Consider the following 16,384-nt stretch of genomic DNA (forward strand, 5'->3'; position numbering starts at 1 on the left):
TAAACATCAAGGAAGGAAAGATAGTTAAGGAGAATAAAAAGGTATCAGCTGGGGAATAATGATTGCTTCACATTATACATACATACATATATATATATATATTTTTTTTTTTTTTTTTGATGAATCTAGTTACTGCTGCATAACACACTTAGGAATGATAAAATGTCTTTCTGCATCCAAATTGAAATCATTCAAATATGGAAATATGTTTAGAAGAATTGCACACATTTAACCTATATCAGATTGCTTGCTGTCTTGGAGAGGAAGTGGGAGGGAGAGAAGAAGAAAAATGTGGAACACAAGGTTTTACAAAGGTGAATGTTGAAACCATCTTTGCATGTATTTGGAAAAATAAAATATTATTTTTTAAAATTTAAGTAATTAGGTTAATACTCAGGGCCAAGTTTAATGACCATTCATCTCTTGCCTCTAATAGAGAGGCAAATTTTTTGTATGTACATATCAATATCAATAGTACATACCTATTATCTGCAAAACTGGAAATATCCAAGAGACATTCTCCTTTTAAAATCTGTGGAGGAAAAGATATTTAAAAAGTTCTTATAATCTAACTACACAAACTTAACAAAAATGTGAAATAAGTTGAGATGTAAATAAGTATAGTTATTCCAAATGTGGAAGATAAATTCTTAGTAATAGAATAAATTTCTTGAAAGCATTAGCATTTAATTATATGCAAATACAGCGTATTTTTAGCACAAAACCAAGAAAGGCAAAAATGAGAAACATTTTCATTTTGGATACGTCATTGAATTTATTAGAGCAATACCAACTTCTTACTGAGTAAGTGGCCAAAAATTATGTACAGGAAACAAGACAGAATTTCAATATGTTGAACGTTTGAAAAAAAATAAAGTTAAAGACATATCTGATCGCTATTCAAACACTTAAAGGATAATGGATTAGGAAGATTGTTTTTTATAATGCTAAAGGGACCAAAAAAATTGAAGCAGATTTAAATTTGATGTAAGGAAAAACTTTTCAACATATAGAACAGTCCAATAGTAGAACAGACTATCTTTAGAAGTAGAGAGTTTTCCAGTTTAAAGCACTAAGCTTGATAGTTAAAATTGGGATGCTATCAAGAGGGTGTCCTGTCCAGGTAAGGATTGGACTAGATATTCTCCAAATTTCTTTTTAATTATATTATATTACATCAAGTACATTAATTCTGGGAAAACTAATAGAAATTATAAAAACCCAATGGCGGTGGTGAGGAAAAAATATACAGTGTTGCTGGGCTTTTCAAATGAATGCATTCTTTGTAAAGAGCAATCTGGCAATGCCGATCAAGAATTGTTAATTTGGCCACAATTTGTGATTCAGCAATCCTCTTATTTGTAATATCCCCTCAAATAAGTAACTTTAAAAGAAAAAAATAATGTTTAAAGCTGTGTAATTTGTAATAATGGAAAAATTGAAAATAATCTAAACATCCAACTGTTGAGGAATGGACTGATGGAACTGGGCTTCAGGAGAACATGGCACACTAACATGAAGATGACTCTATGCAATGTAACAAATATTAAAAATATGCAAAATATGCAGAACAGTGCATAATGGAGTTATGCGAAATGAAAAAATTAGAACTTAGTGGTCATATATTTTTAAAATTAGTTTTGCGAGTCAAATAAAAAATACCACATCCATGGAAGAAGGAAAGTATGTATGCAAGTTTATATAGATATTTTAATGTAGAGAAGCCTAAGGATCAGAAAAGGAGATAAAATTATTGAGTTGCCACTGTTATGTGCATGTTTAAATTTATGTTGTAAAATTGAATAGACACTAAATATAATTGGGGGGGAGTGAAATAAATTATAGTTTTTAAGTGGATAGAAGAAAAAGTCTATCATCCTGATCTATTAATATAAAGCAAGGAAACAAAATATAAAAGTACAGAACATTTTCTCTAGATCAGTGAAGATTATTTAGCTTGTCAATGAAATACTGAAATATTAGGTAATTCAGGACACACTGGATTCCCACCTCTAAACCCCAAAGAGACATCCGTGCTAATCCTAGGAATTACCAGTTTGCTTGCTTAGCTTAACTCTGAGTCAGAGATCAGAAGTATCAGGGATTAATCAGGATTAGTCATAGGAGAGAGCTAGTCTCAAAGCCAAGAAAATCTAGGTTTGAATCATACTTCAGACACCAACTGGATGTGTGACTAAAGGCACATCCCTTAATCTTTCAGTGCTCTGAGCAACTCTAAGACTATAAAGTCATAAAGAAGGTGTCCACCTGCATTGAGAAAGGGATTTCCCTTTCATAGGAGATCCCTATACTAATGAAATCACAAGTCAAATTAGCCAAATATTGATAAGGCCTTATTATTTAGCCAATGGCAGTAAGGTTCAGCAAAAACAAGAGTTTCCAAAGAGAATTTAAATCTAATAAAGGAAGAAAAAGAAGCCTTCAACTACTACTGATACTGGTAAACCTCAATAGTACCCTTGTTGCCGTAAGTAGAACCCTATATATATCTAGTTCCTGCCCTTTATAAATAAATAATGCTTGGACAATCCCATAAATGTTAGGTAGACAGATTTCATAATTTCTTATTTTTAAAGTCATGACTAATATATGTCAGGGCAAATACCGAATTACATAACACCCTAATATTGTGAACTCTATCTGAAACTTGTTAAGGCTTTCATAAATCACCTTATATTCTACATTAATATTGTTAGTTAAGTAGTTTTTAAATATATGGTGTTGACATGTCAGAATCATTCTGTCCCTACTCACCATACTTAATTGAGCAGCTGAGAGTTTCTATCTCTTAATATTCCTAAGTCACAGTCTAACCTCAAGTCAAAAACTTTTAAGTCAAAAACTTTCAATGACTATGGGGAGAGTATGGGGAGATAAATCACTAACTTTAGCCTGGACAGTATCTAAGGTTCTCCATAACTTGTTCCTATTTCCCTTTCTAGACTTACTCATTATTGCCCTTTCTTCTGTGAAATTTCCTGAACTGTTTTCCTTTCATATTGGCACATGGTAAATGCTTAATAAATAACTAATGATTGAGTGTCCCTAATAATTCTACTTAATAGGGGGGGAAAAAGTCTCCCCACAACTAAAATAAACTACATTATTCTACTTTTTTCCTTTTTTTAAAATTCTATTTTATGCTTAAATCTATCAGAACAGGCAGAATTGACTGTTATATGTTGTGAAATATGGGTCTAAATCCATTTCCCGCCAAATTATTATCCAGTTTTCTCAAGTACATTTATTTAATAATAAATCTTTTTTACAATTTTTATTTTTATAGTTCTATAACACAGTAACTTTTTGGTACATATTTGGTTGGGCATCTGGCTTCCCTTATTTTTTGCTCAGTACAAAATAGTTTTAATAACTGATTAATACTTTAATAACTATTAATAACATAATAAAATTATGTTCTAAAGTCTGGGAAGAATAAAACCTTCATTTCAAGGATAACTATAAAATTATAATAAATGAAATACATTTTTTGAATAACTGAAAGGATACTTATTGTTCACAGTAGCATCAGTTTAATTATAACAAAAATAATACTCCCCCAATTAACTCTTTTATACTAAATTTAACATCTATCAAAATAGCAAGCAATTTCTTTATAAAGTTTGATAAAATATATTTTCTGGAAGGGGTATGGAAATGGGAACAGGGTTGGATCTTGAACTGTAATTTCATTCATGTAGGGTAGGGGTGAGGAAAGTCCAGCCCATAGACCATTAAAATAAGACCAATAAAATCATTTGCTAAAGCAAATGCAAGCAATGATGAGCTGAAAGCTAAATACAATAACCTCCCACTACTTGAGTTCTATAGGTTGAAAATGTTGAATGATATTATAAAAATCCAAATGGCCCTTGACAGAAAAAAGATTTTCCTATCCTTTTGTAGGGAATTCATGTTACAGAAAATTCTTGCACTATTTCAGCTCAACAGCTCTTCTATAATTTATAATGTCAGAGAGTTGGTCTGGGAAATTGAAATTGAAAAATTAGTCTATGGTTAAATAGCTAATATGGATCAAAACGAAAAATCAAAACATAAACCCAGGCCTTCCTGATTCTAAGACAATCCCTATATTCATTGCACTGTTTCCTGTTTCTTGTTAAAAATCATAACTAAATATATATATATATATGCAAGAATTTCCAGGGATATATATATACTTAGTCATTTTTAAATGTGCAGGTGTGATCCATAATATGAATATCTGAGAAAAGAAAATTATAATATATAGAAATCTGAGGAAGAGCTGAGTCACTATCATAGAATACTAAAGTTAGAAGGGATCTTAGAGACCATCTAGTCTAACCTCATTTCACAGATGAAAATTTGAGGTAAAGAACCTGAAGTAACTTGCCAAGGATTCCCCAGCTACTTAGTAAGAGAACTGGGACCATAACCTACTTGAAAAGGTTTAATAGTAGAAATGGAACTTACTAAATATGGCTTTTCTATGTGTTTGATAACCAGTTGAGATTTTATTTATCTGATAACAAGCACTGTACCTTTCTATCAAATAGTTTTGAAATGTATGGTTTAAAATAATGCTCCTTTATCCCTTTTGCTTCTACCAGAAGTCCATCATGCAGTTCACAGAGTGTGGCAATAATACAAGGTGGTTCTTCAGAGGTTCTAAAGTCAGAAGTAAGAAAATCAGGTGGCAAACCTAAAGTGGTATGGAGGAAAGGAATAAAAGGAGAAAAAGAAAGAGGGAGAGGGAGAGAGAAGGAGAGAAAGGGGGAGGGGGAGAGGGAGAGAGAGAGAGATGATTACTTTTTAAAAATGCATTTCAAATGACTAGAAATATTTTACTTTTTCAAATAAATAAGATCTTACCTTTGAATGACAAATTCAGCAAATCTTTTCTATTTGGGCACATAATGGCATTTGTAAAAGTTAGATCCAAGCAGCACAGAAGTAAATGATAAGAATTTACTAAATCATCTCCAATCATACGAAAGTTACCTTTACAAAGAATACAAAGACCACAAATCTATCATGTCAAATATGACCAAATACATGAAATACAAATATCAATTACTAAAACAGCAATTTACCTTTGGTATAGACAAAGAGTGTCCAACAGAAGTTAAAGAGATCTTTAACAGTGCAAGGAACTCGTCTAGAAAGGGAAAAAAAAGTAACATTAAATCTCTCTACTCTCACCAGCTTTCTAGAATAAAAACCATATCAAAGTGTTTAAAGTTTAGCAATAAATAAAATGAGAAAATATTAAAATCAAATGACATATAAATTCCATTTACCTTACTTCCCACTTCTCTAAAACACAGGGCTAATTATTTGTGGCTCATATACTAGATTCAAACTTAATAATATTTCCAATTAGCAAATACCATAAGAATTCTTAAACTGAAGAATAAAACAAACACTTCCACCCTCCCCCCCTGAAAAAAATACAAAGAGACTGTCAGATTGCACAGTGAATAGAGTACTGGCTCTGAAGATAGACAGACAAGAATTCAAATCCAATTTTAAACACTTATGAGCTGTGTGACCCCAGAAAAGTCACTTAACCCCCAATTACCTAAAAAAGGAGAAATATTACCTTGAAGTTTCAGTCATAAGTAATAACATATGAAAGAATATATTTAACTTCTTTGCAGATAACTTCTGACATAAATAACACATTAGCTAAACTAATACATTGTTGATTGGATTCTGAATTAATTAAATAATCTGGGAAACAATTTTGGAATTATGTATTAAAAAAAAAAAAAATCCCTAATTGTTTTTTACTTTGACCCACTGATCTATAACTGTGGGGCATATACCAGAATTGAGTGGTCAAGAACAAAAAGAAAGGTCCTTATATGTAATACTAAATTAATAATAACATTTTTTGTAGCAGAAAAAATTGGGAACAAAATGGGTACTTATTAGTCAAAGAATAGTTAAAGCAATTTTGGTGGATCCTCCTATGGATTTCAAAATGTCTACATGACTATAACATGTTATCAATCTTTATGAAATGATGAGTAAGAACAATTCAGAGAACTATAAGAAGATATGTGAAACCATTCAGGATACTGAATGAAAAAAAAAAAAAAAAAACAGAACCAAAGGAACAAAATATCCAATTATTATAGCAATAAGAACAATAAAAATTAAAAAGTAGTCCATGAGTTGAAAGGAACAATCTCAGTCCAGAAGAATTGATAAAGATAGTATTTCCCTTTCAGTAGAGAGAGAAAGGACCATGGAGATGAAATTTAGTATATTAGCTATGAGACTGAATCCATCGGCCTTGCTTACATGTTCCTATGTTACAAAAAAGGGTTCAATGGGGATGAGCAGGCAAATAAGGAGAAAAATATATAGCATAAAAATTAAAGACAAAAATAATTTTTTAAAAAGAGTAATAATAGCTAATAGAGTATTATACTTTAACATTTGTAACATATTATTTCATTTATTAAGAATCTTACCTCTGTTTTCTACTCCGTGGCAACTTTGGTGGATCCTCATATGGATTTCTAAATATGTCCAAAAAAATTGGTTCAAATTTTTTGAAAATCACAGTTGAGACCTCAAAGTTTCTCTCCAGCCTTTCTATGCGCTCACGAAATTCTTGTGGCAGGTTTGCCATGTCTATCCACTTCTTCATTTTACTAAAAAACTGAATTAAACTTAGAAAGAAAAAAGAAAAGCAACAAAATCAGTTGGTTTTTTTTTTTGATAAGTCCACATGATGAATTTTTAAAATAAGATAAAATAATTTTCAAAGAAGAAATCTTTTCAGTCATGACTACTATTGCTTATAAAAAAATACAGCTACATAACTAAGCTTTAGAATAGTTTCCCTTATATGCTAAAACATATTCTCTGGATATAGCTCCTTCTATAATTAACTTTGTATATATGTATATTATCAACTCTAGTATAAATGCTGATAAGGCAGAGATTATATTTTTAAAATTTTGTATATTACCCACAACACCTAGCCAATGTTTTGCATTCAAAACTCAATTCAGAGCTCAAATATTTGTCAAATGAGAGCTGGATTTATGAAATGGGCTAGAAAAGACACAAGAACATGGCACTTTTAAATTCATTCAGTGGTTAGTTGATTTTGCTTAACTATTATAAGAGAAAATTGAATTACTGAGGAATAGACAAGGTTATAGTCACATGTTTCTATGATATAAAAACAAAAGGCACCAAGTAAACTTAAAAAAAATAATAATGTAGGCATTCTCAGGAGAGGAAATGGAATGTAAAAAGAGCAAGAAATAAGCCAGTTTCGATAAACTATAGAATACAACAGGATGAGCCTAGAAGAGAAAGTTAGAGACAGACTGTGAAACCCTTTAAATGCTTAAGAGAGATTTTTTTTTTAATCTTTTTACAATATGGAGCTACTGGAGCTTTTTTGAGTAGGAAAATGACATGGTCAGATCTGTGATTTAGGAATATCACTCTATTCCTGGACTGAAATGGTCTAGAGACTGGAGAGATTTCAGGTAGGGTGATGACCAGTTAGGAAGCTATTACAATAGTCTAGGCAAACAGGTAATAAGACCTAAACCAGGGTGATCACGAGTAGAGAAAAGGGGATTGAATTTGAGAAACACTGGAGAAGTAGAACTGTCAAGATCTGGCAACTTATTAGGATAAAATATGGGAAGGGGAGGAGTAAAGAGTCAAGAATGACTCCAAGGTTGCAAACTTGAGAGATTGAAAGAATTCTAATGACCTCAACAGAGAAAGGAAAGTTAGGGAGAAGGACAGTTTTAAGAGACCTCTTTTAGTTACTGGGAAAACAATTCATTATTTAACAAAAGCTACTAAGAAAGTTGAAAATAAATATGACCGAAATTAGATTTAGACCAAAATTTCAAACTACATGTCAATATTTGCTCCAAATGGATGTATGACATAATACTATGTTTCTTTATCAATTCTTCTGGACTGAGATTATTCCTTTCAACTCATGGAGTAATTTTTAATTTTTATTGTTCTAATTGCTGTAATAATTGTATATTATACGTATGACATATAAAATGTCCCATCTTAAATTAGAGGAACAAAGAAGGATTATTCCTTCAGATGAGAGAGAACGTTTATGACAAAACAAGAGATAGGCAGGATCACAGAAAATAAAATAAGGGGTAGTTAAATGGCAAAGTGGATGAATACCAGGCCTGGGGTTAGGAGGACCTGAATTCAAATATAGTCTCAGATACTTGCTGGATAGTCATTGGATAAGTCACTTAACCCTGAATGCCTCAGGAGGAAAAAAAAGAAAGAAAATGTATGTAAAGTATTTTGCAAACTTCACAGTAGATGCTTAGTAACTACTTGTTGCCTTCCTGATTTGTTTTTCATTGCTAGCAGGACAAAATAACTCTGAAAAGTTCAGCTAAAGCTTAGCTTTTCTTTTCTACTCTTAAACTGTGGCTCCCATATAGGATCCCATAACTGAATATGGGGTCGCAAAATTATAATTTATTATCAAAAAATTTTTGATTTGTATATTTATATACCTATATACATGTAGTGACATAAAAAAAGGGCAAAAAGGGGTTGTGAGTGGAAAAAGTTATTCTCTACTATAAAACCACTACAAAATAGATACTTTCCCCCAAAGAGTGACTGTTACATAAAGATAAAATTTATTACACAAGAGTGTTATGGAAAATTTTTGTAGGCTGCTCCCACCAGCAACATCAAATTGATTATCAATTAAGATTTCATAATTTCTTTTATATAAACCTTTCTTTTTAATGGTATTTGCTGCAATGGGATTTCATCTGTACAAAAATGAATATCCCATGGTATTAAAGAAGCAAATTGTTAGAAAACTCATTCAGTCATATTGATTCTCTCAAACAGCTCCTGCAAACTTAAAGGGGAAAAAAAACTTAGAATACAAATGAAAAAAATAATGATTTTTAATGTTAGTAATTTGTACATACAAAGTAACCAGCTGACATTCACTGTGGATAGATTTTAGGTATATTGTTTTTTTTTTTTTTTTTAATTTTTAACTTTAGTTTTTAAACAAAGTTTAAAATAAACAATATTAAAATATTCCATTTATATATGTACAAATAAATGGTGGTATTTTCCTCACCCAATGCACCAGATTCAAGGAAAATAAACACACATGAATCTAACAGCAAATTTAGGCTTAACTAGGCCATATGGGAAGGTATTGGATAAAAAATAAAGTTAGAATGATTCTGTTAATCCTCAATAACTGGGTAATAGTAATCCTCTGGATAACCTCCTAATGGATAAATAGAACTATATAGCACTTTCTCATATCTTAACTGTCCTATTCTTCTATTATTATGTCATATTCTTAATATTATTCCATGTGTTCATTTATTCATCAAGCATTTATAAACTGCCAAGAATAACAATATAATGAAGATAAAAGAAGAAATAATCACGTATAATTTGGTTGCAATGGAATCAGAAAAGGCTTCATGTAAAGGTGATGATTTGAATGGAGCATTGCAGCATAAGTAGGACTTCAACAGACAAGAGATGGGAATTTTCAGTCCTAGAAAACAGTATGATTAAAAGTACAAAAGGGAGAGATGTACTCAGAAGATAACACATGGTAGGGATAAGGTTTGAAAGATGGAGTGGCTCTACAGGATCAGACAGCTTAGTTTAAAATCTTACCTCTATCACATACTTGTTGTGGAGTCCTGGACAGGTTATTTAATTCTCAGGAAATTTTCTAAGGTTATAAATTGCAAAGCAGTGCCAGCTTGCCATGGTAGTGGGAGCTGTACATTAGGAGCTCCCTAAATCAATTTGGTATATCTTTGGTCCAAAAGATCCCAAAACAAAAAAACTGTTAAGTAGCAACAAATTATGGAAAGTCTTAAATGGAAAGCTAAAAAGTCTTGGTTTTATTTAGATGGCAATAAGGAAATTATCTTCTGTACAATTCATCTTCCACACAGATACCAGAATAATCTAAAATCTGACTATATTACTTCTAACTATATTATACTGTATTGCTGACTACATTTCCGTATTCAAAACTATCAGTGACTCCACATCACCTTTATAATAAAATATAAAACTTCTTAGCCTGGCCCATAAGGTCATCCATAACCTATCTTTTCAGCCTTATTCAATACAACTTCCTCTACAAATCAGACTTAATGGATATTCAATTCCCAAACTCACCCACTCCCCATCAATCCCCTCTTTACATTCACAAAAGTCATCCTCCTTCTCCTCCCAGAATGTACTGTCTCATATCCAGAATCCTTTGCTTCTTTAATCTCAGCTGACAATTGCTCTATTCTGTCAAGCCTGAGCTCATCAATGCCCTAGCCATCATACAGCTGTTAATATTTTCTTGCTCTTCAAATTAACTTTGTAGTTGTGAACATGTTGTATCTTCCGGTAGGAAACAAACTACTTGAGAACAGGGAATGGGTTCATTTTTGTCTTTTTATCTCAGATAATTAGCACTCAGTATCTACTTAATAATGTTTGTTGAATTAAATCAAAAGCTTTTGAGGAGGAGTTATACTAAATTTAGGTATAAGGAAAATTAGTCCAGCAGTTCTATATGTATGTATATTGGATTGGAAGGAAGAGAGCCAAGCTATTGCAACATCCTAGCCAGATGAAAATCAGGGCCTGTACAGTGTGGTGGTAGAGGGAATAGATATGGAAGACCAGAGCCTTTCCCTAGGCCTAGATGTTTTCTTATTACAATATCTTCACCGTTAGAGGAATTTCATACATTTTTTTAATAGGTACCTAAAAGTATGTGTTCAATTTTTAAAAATTATTTGTGCTAACGCTTTTTTCCATTACTATAAATGATAAAGATATGATGTAAATTTCCCTCTGTAGGAAGAAAGTTGAAGACTATATGTGACTAGTATTATTTGTGTGTGTATGTATATATATGATATATAAGTATACATATTTGTATATTGTATATAAGAGATGCTTCTGGAGTAGGCAACTACTTGGATATAAGAAAGAAAAAAGAAAAAGTCAAACCTGTGATTACATGAGTGATTAACAAAGTCCAAAAGTATATATCAGCTCGGGGAAAGGATAGTAAATGTAATTTTGGACATGTTTGAGTTAACAACAAAGTGCTTGGAAATGCCCAGGTAGCAGTTGGAAATCTGGGTCTGGGAGCCAGGATAGAACTAAAAGTCAGATACACAGATTTGTGCGTTGCCCATGTATGAAGTAGCAAGGAGTAATGGATACAATGCAGGACTTGTATTCAGAAGGATCTGAGTTCAAATTATGACTGTCATGCATACTATGTGACCCTGAGAAAATCACATAACCTCTCTTCCCTTCCCTTTCCTCCCCTCTCCAGAGAGCAAGCAATATGATATAAGTTAAATGTGCAATTCTTTTAAATATATTTCCATATTTGTCATACTGTACAAGGAAAATCAGACCATAAGGGCAAAAACCATGAGAAAGAAAAAAAAAAAAAAAAAAAAAGCGAAAAAAGATGAAAATATTATGCTTTGATTCAGATTCAGTCTCCATAGTTATCTCTCTGGATGCAGACTCCATTTTCCATCCCAAGTCTATTAGAATTAAGGCTATTAGTTTTTAAAAATGTGAGGTTACTGATAATCTTTGAGAGCTGATTTAAAGGTGAGGATTGGTTGGAGAGCAGGTGGTAAGAAAATCCAGCAGCTATAAAATATTTCACACACACACACTCCCCTCCCCCAGTTAGCAGGGAAAAAGAGGAAAAAGTATGATAAAGATCAAAGAGTTAAAAGATGTTTGGGTGGGGGACTGGTAAGACCTAAACGTGCTTATAGTTAAAAAAGAAGGAATAAAGTTAAAAGCAAAAGAAAGAGAAGGATTGATTAAGCAAGATCCTAGAAAAGACAGGAAGAAATGGGATCAAAGCTGAAGCTCATTAAGGCTAGGAAAATCTTAGGCTACTGGGCTGTAGGCTAAGTGGGATCAGGAATTTGAGGATAGTAGGAAAAAATGTGAACACTGGCAAAATAATGCAGAAAATCTAGATTTTGAAGGAGAAACACAGTTAGCATGTCTTGATTACAACCAAGTAGTTTAAAGATAATGAAAACTCAATTGTAAGATTAATACTTTTTTTCAAAATGAAAAAATAGAGGAAAATGTTTTACCTCAATTTGGCTGACCGGAGTATTCTGGTCAGTGACACACAATTTCCTTCCATGATGCCCTTTCCAACCGTAGGAATAACACTTTTCCGACAAGCAACATATAATGCACATGCCAACCAATGTACAACTTCTCCCTGTAAGCAAGAAACAAACAGTAAAATAGATATTTTTGTAGCTATGCTATTTTCTTTCTTTTGTTTTATTGAGGTATTTGGGGTTAAATGACTTGCCCAGGGTCACACATAGCTAGGAAGTATTAAGTGTCTGAGGATACATTTGAACTGACTTTAGGGGCAGGAATCTATCCACTATGCCATCTAGGTGCCCCAGATATGCTATTTTCAAAAGCATCGTTCTATGGTTTTATAAAAATTAAGCATATCAACCCACATAAACCATAAGAAAAGATAGGAAAAAACTGCAAATAATATAAAATACTTGGGGAGTCCACATGCCAATACAAATCTAGTAACTATAATAACACAATTAGAAAACACTTCATATAATTAAAGACAGATCTAAATAACTAGAGAAATACTAATTGCTCATGGGTAACCAAAGCCAACCAGAAAACTCTTTTTCAGAACTAGAAAAAAATAATACAAAATAATTCTTGAAGAACAAAAGATCAAAAATCCCCCTTGAAGAAATCAATGGAAAAAAAAATGAAGGAAAGTGGCAAGGAAGAACTAGATTTCAAACTATTTAAGCATAATTTTCAAAAGACTCTCATCCTGATAAGAAATAGAAGGATTAATCAAAGAATAGATTAGGTATATAATATATACTAATTAATAACCACAGTAATCTAGTGTTACTAAAATCAAAAATCCAAGCTTTGTGGCAAAAACGCAGTAGTTGACAAAAACTGCTGGAAAAAAGCAGTTTGTCATTAACTAGGCATAGTCCAATATCTCCCACTATATACCAAGATAAACTCAAAATGGATATATGAATTAGACATGAAAAATTATATCATAAGCAAATTAGGGGAGTATGGAAAAAAATTACCTGTCAAATCTGTGCATAAGGAAGACTTTATAACTAAACGAGATAAAGAGATTCACAGGAAGTAAAATAGATATTGTAATTACATCAAATTTAAAAAGTTTTGTATAAACAATCAAAATTTTAATGAATTATATTTACTCAAAGAACATAAGTTGCAAATTACAAGTTGTTTGCTTCCCTTAAATTGTGAAAATAAAATTTAACTTAAAAAACAACAACAACAACAACAACAAAACTGTATCCCCTTAATGATACCTTTACCTAGAAAATCTAGTGATGACAGACTGGGTGGGGACTCTGGGTAACTTTTTTTCCCCCACTTTCCTCCTTTTCCCAACACATACTCTGGGGAAAATATGACAAATGCAGATACAGATGAGAACTAGAAAAGCCAGGATCCACAGATGTAGATCTCTTGTTTTTTTGTTTTTTTTTTTCTGTTTGGCAAAAGAATTATTCCAGTGTTTCAGGGAAAAGGTGGGAAAAGTTTATGTGGCTCATAATTAGACACCTGAGTCACTTGGCTTCTGATGACTTCACAAAAGGTACTTAATAAATATATGTTCATTGATTGATTAAAGTACATGAAAATAATTTTCCAAGACATAATTTAATCATATAACTTTTTGGAAACACTCATCATAATATATATTCTTATTGTTCCTCAAACATACCAAACAACAACACAATTTCAGTTTCACAAGTGCCCTACTGCTAGCAACCATTCACATCCTCTCCAAGTTGTGCATGACATACAGACATAAGATACCTGGACAGGTCCATTCCAACAGAATGGGAGCGTGAAAAGTCAAGTGACACAATGGATAGAGTGCTGGACCTGGAGTCAGGAAGACCTGATTTCAAAGTTCCTCAGACTCTTACTAGTGGGACTCTGGGTAGATATCTGCCTTAGTTTCTTCATACATAAAATAGGGATAAGAGCAGAATCTACATCATAGGACTGTGAGGTTCAAATGGGATAATATTTGTAAAAAAGCATTTACCATTGTGCCTGGCACAAAGCCACTTAAATCTTTGTTCCCTAACTACATATGGGAGAAAGTAGGAGCTGTCTGGGAAATTTCAAGGATACAAAGAATGGGGAATCTATAAAAATGAAACAACCTTATTCTATAAAGTAATTCGCTACATGCTCAATGCTTTTTTCAGGGCATGTGGCTTGGATTCCTTTCCAATCCAAGCATTTGTTCTAATCCTCTACAAGAGAATGTCAGGCAATTTGAATTCAAAGTACTTAGTTGTCAGAGAAATTATTTCTGACATTCTTTCGGTCAGTATTAATAGAGTCAAAAAACTTACAGCTCCCTTAAATTCTTGGCTTGTGCTTAGAGCACCTACTGACTCATTATAGCAGTGAGTAGAAGCTATATCAAGAAATTATCCAGTAGTCAGCACTGTTCTCTAAGTTAAATAGAGAACACCAAAATAGAACATTCTCCGTATAATATCTTACAAATGTTCATCTGTATAGCATGGGTTTTTTTTTTCTGAATTAAATATACTTTGCTGAAATACACGCGTGAGTATGTGTGTATTTAACTAAAATTTCTCTTTGGTCAGTCAGCACTGAATGGAAATAGTATGTGCAGCATCACCCACAAGCAGTATTTAATAAGGAAAGACCACAAGACTTGAAAAGTCCACAACAAATAAACAGTTTGCAAGAACACACTCTCAGTTTTTACAAAGAAGGGTATTCACCAGCTCCTTATATGTCTTTCATAAAATCATGGAAATTCAGAGCCAAAAGGAATCTCAAGTCATTTGGCCAAATCTCTCATTTTGCAGTATATGGCAATCAAGAACACTAATGCCATTTTAAGTTGTAAAGACACTACTCTGAATGAGAGAGGTATTCTAGTCTAGTCCTATTACCTTTGGAATACTGGGGATTATTATGTCCTAGGAAAAAAGAGCTATCTGGCTTAGCAGATAGAGCACTAGACTTCAAAGTCAGGAAAACCTTTGAATCCCAGCTCTGTGACACTCACTAGCTGTGTCTCCCAGGGCCAAGTATATCAGTACAAATGAAGAGGACTAGATGGTCTTGAAGGACCTTTCCAGCTCTAAATCTATGTTCACATAAAACTTGAAGGATCTTTATAGGAACATGTGTCTACTGAGGCTATTAATATTAAGTACCTACTGTGTGCTAGGCACTGCGCTAACCGCGGAAGAAATAAAGACAAAAAACAAAGCCCAAAACCCAACTCCGGTTCTCAAGGAGCCAACAGTCTAACTTGGGGGCGAGGAGGCAACAAGCAAACAATCTTGTACAAAAAAGACAGAAATGGGAATAAAGTGAGGGTGGTTTAAAAGGGAAGCCTAGGAAAGGTTTCTCGCAGCAAGGGGGCTTTAGCCGATTCTAGAAGGAAGGGGATGGAGCTAGGTAGAGATAAGGTTTACAGAAGGAATACAGTTAGTAGTGGTGAAGTAGGGGGTCGTGGGCGAGGAACAATCAGGAGGAGGAGCTGACAGCACAGAGGAGAAAAGAAGACGGGTCCTGGGCGGGCCCCGACGCGGGGACTCCAGAATTTAAAGGGCTGTCAAACGGAAGGAGGGACCCCCGGCAGATCGGTAACCCCAGTGGCGATGACAGCGGTGGATTTCGACTCTAGCCCCAATCTTTCCAGTCGGATCAGAAGCTGTCAACAAGGGCCCGTGGGGCTCAGGACAGCGTGGGGGAGGGGAGGCGGACGCGGCCCCAACCCTGGTCTCAGCGCCCTGACTCTCACCTCCAGGCTGTAGGTGCTGCGAATGGCCATGAAGTCGCCCAGGGCTTCGGCTGCACTGTCCTCGTCTAGGTTCAGTTCCTGACAAAGGGCCTGAAGTGCCTCCCGGGCGGCCCCAACCTCGGCCGCCCCCAGGCCACGAAGCTCATCTTGAAACATTTTGCCCCGGGCCCGAGCTTCGGCTGCAGGCGCTCAGCGCCTACGCCTCCCGCGTCTACCTCGGGCTCACCGGGGCCACGGCTCCCCCACAATCCTCCGCGCCAAAGCGCGCGAAAACTCTGTCCCGGAAAGGGGCGGGGTCTTGAGGAGCAGCGGAGCTGTTCTCCCTTTCGAGTCCCTTTTCTCTGGAGCTACCCCAGCTCCTGGACTCCCCACTTCCCCTGCCTCCTACTTAGGCGGCAGGGAAAAGAGTTTCGGTCCTGGAGTCAGAATAGTCTGTCCGAAAAG

General features: G+C 34.1%; 1 protein-coding gene across 2 annotated transcripts in view; it reads right to left on the reverse strand.

Moving 5' to 3' along the window:
* Positions 1-16,159, reverse strand: part of RBL1 (RB transcriptional corepressor like 1) — a 59,810-nt gene extending 43,651 nt beyond the window's left edge. For both annotated transcript variants that reach the window (XM_051979325.1, XM_051979324.1), the window contains exons 1-7: positions 15,941-16,159; positions 12,174-12,307; positions 6,486-6,686; positions 5,097-5,161; positions 4,876-5,004; positions 4,545-4,705; positions 483-532 (exon numbers count right to left, since the gene is read on the reverse strand). In XM_051979325.1, coding sequence (XP_051835285.1) covers positions 483-532; positions 4,545-4,705; positions 4,876-5,004; positions 5,097-5,161; positions 6,486-6,686; positions 12,174-12,307; positions 15,941-16,096 — 896 coding nt within the window. In that variant the 5' untranslated portion in view covers positions 16,097-16,159. The remainder of the gene's footprint in view (positions 1-482; positions 533-4,544; positions 4,706-4,875; positions 5,005-5,096; positions 5,162-6,485; positions 6,687-12,173; positions 12,308-15,940) is intronic.
* Positions 16,160-16,384: the final 225 nt, after the last annotated feature.

The sequence above is a fragment of the Antechinus flavipes genome, chromosome 2 (genome assembly GCF_016432865.1).
Source record: "Antechinus flavipes isolate AdamAnt ecotype Samford, QLD, Australia chromosome 2, AdamAnt_v2, whole genome shotgun sequence".
Classification (NCBI taxonomy): Eukaryota; Metazoa; Chordata; class Mammalia; order Dasyuromorphia; family Dasyuridae; genus Antechinus; species Antechinus flavipes.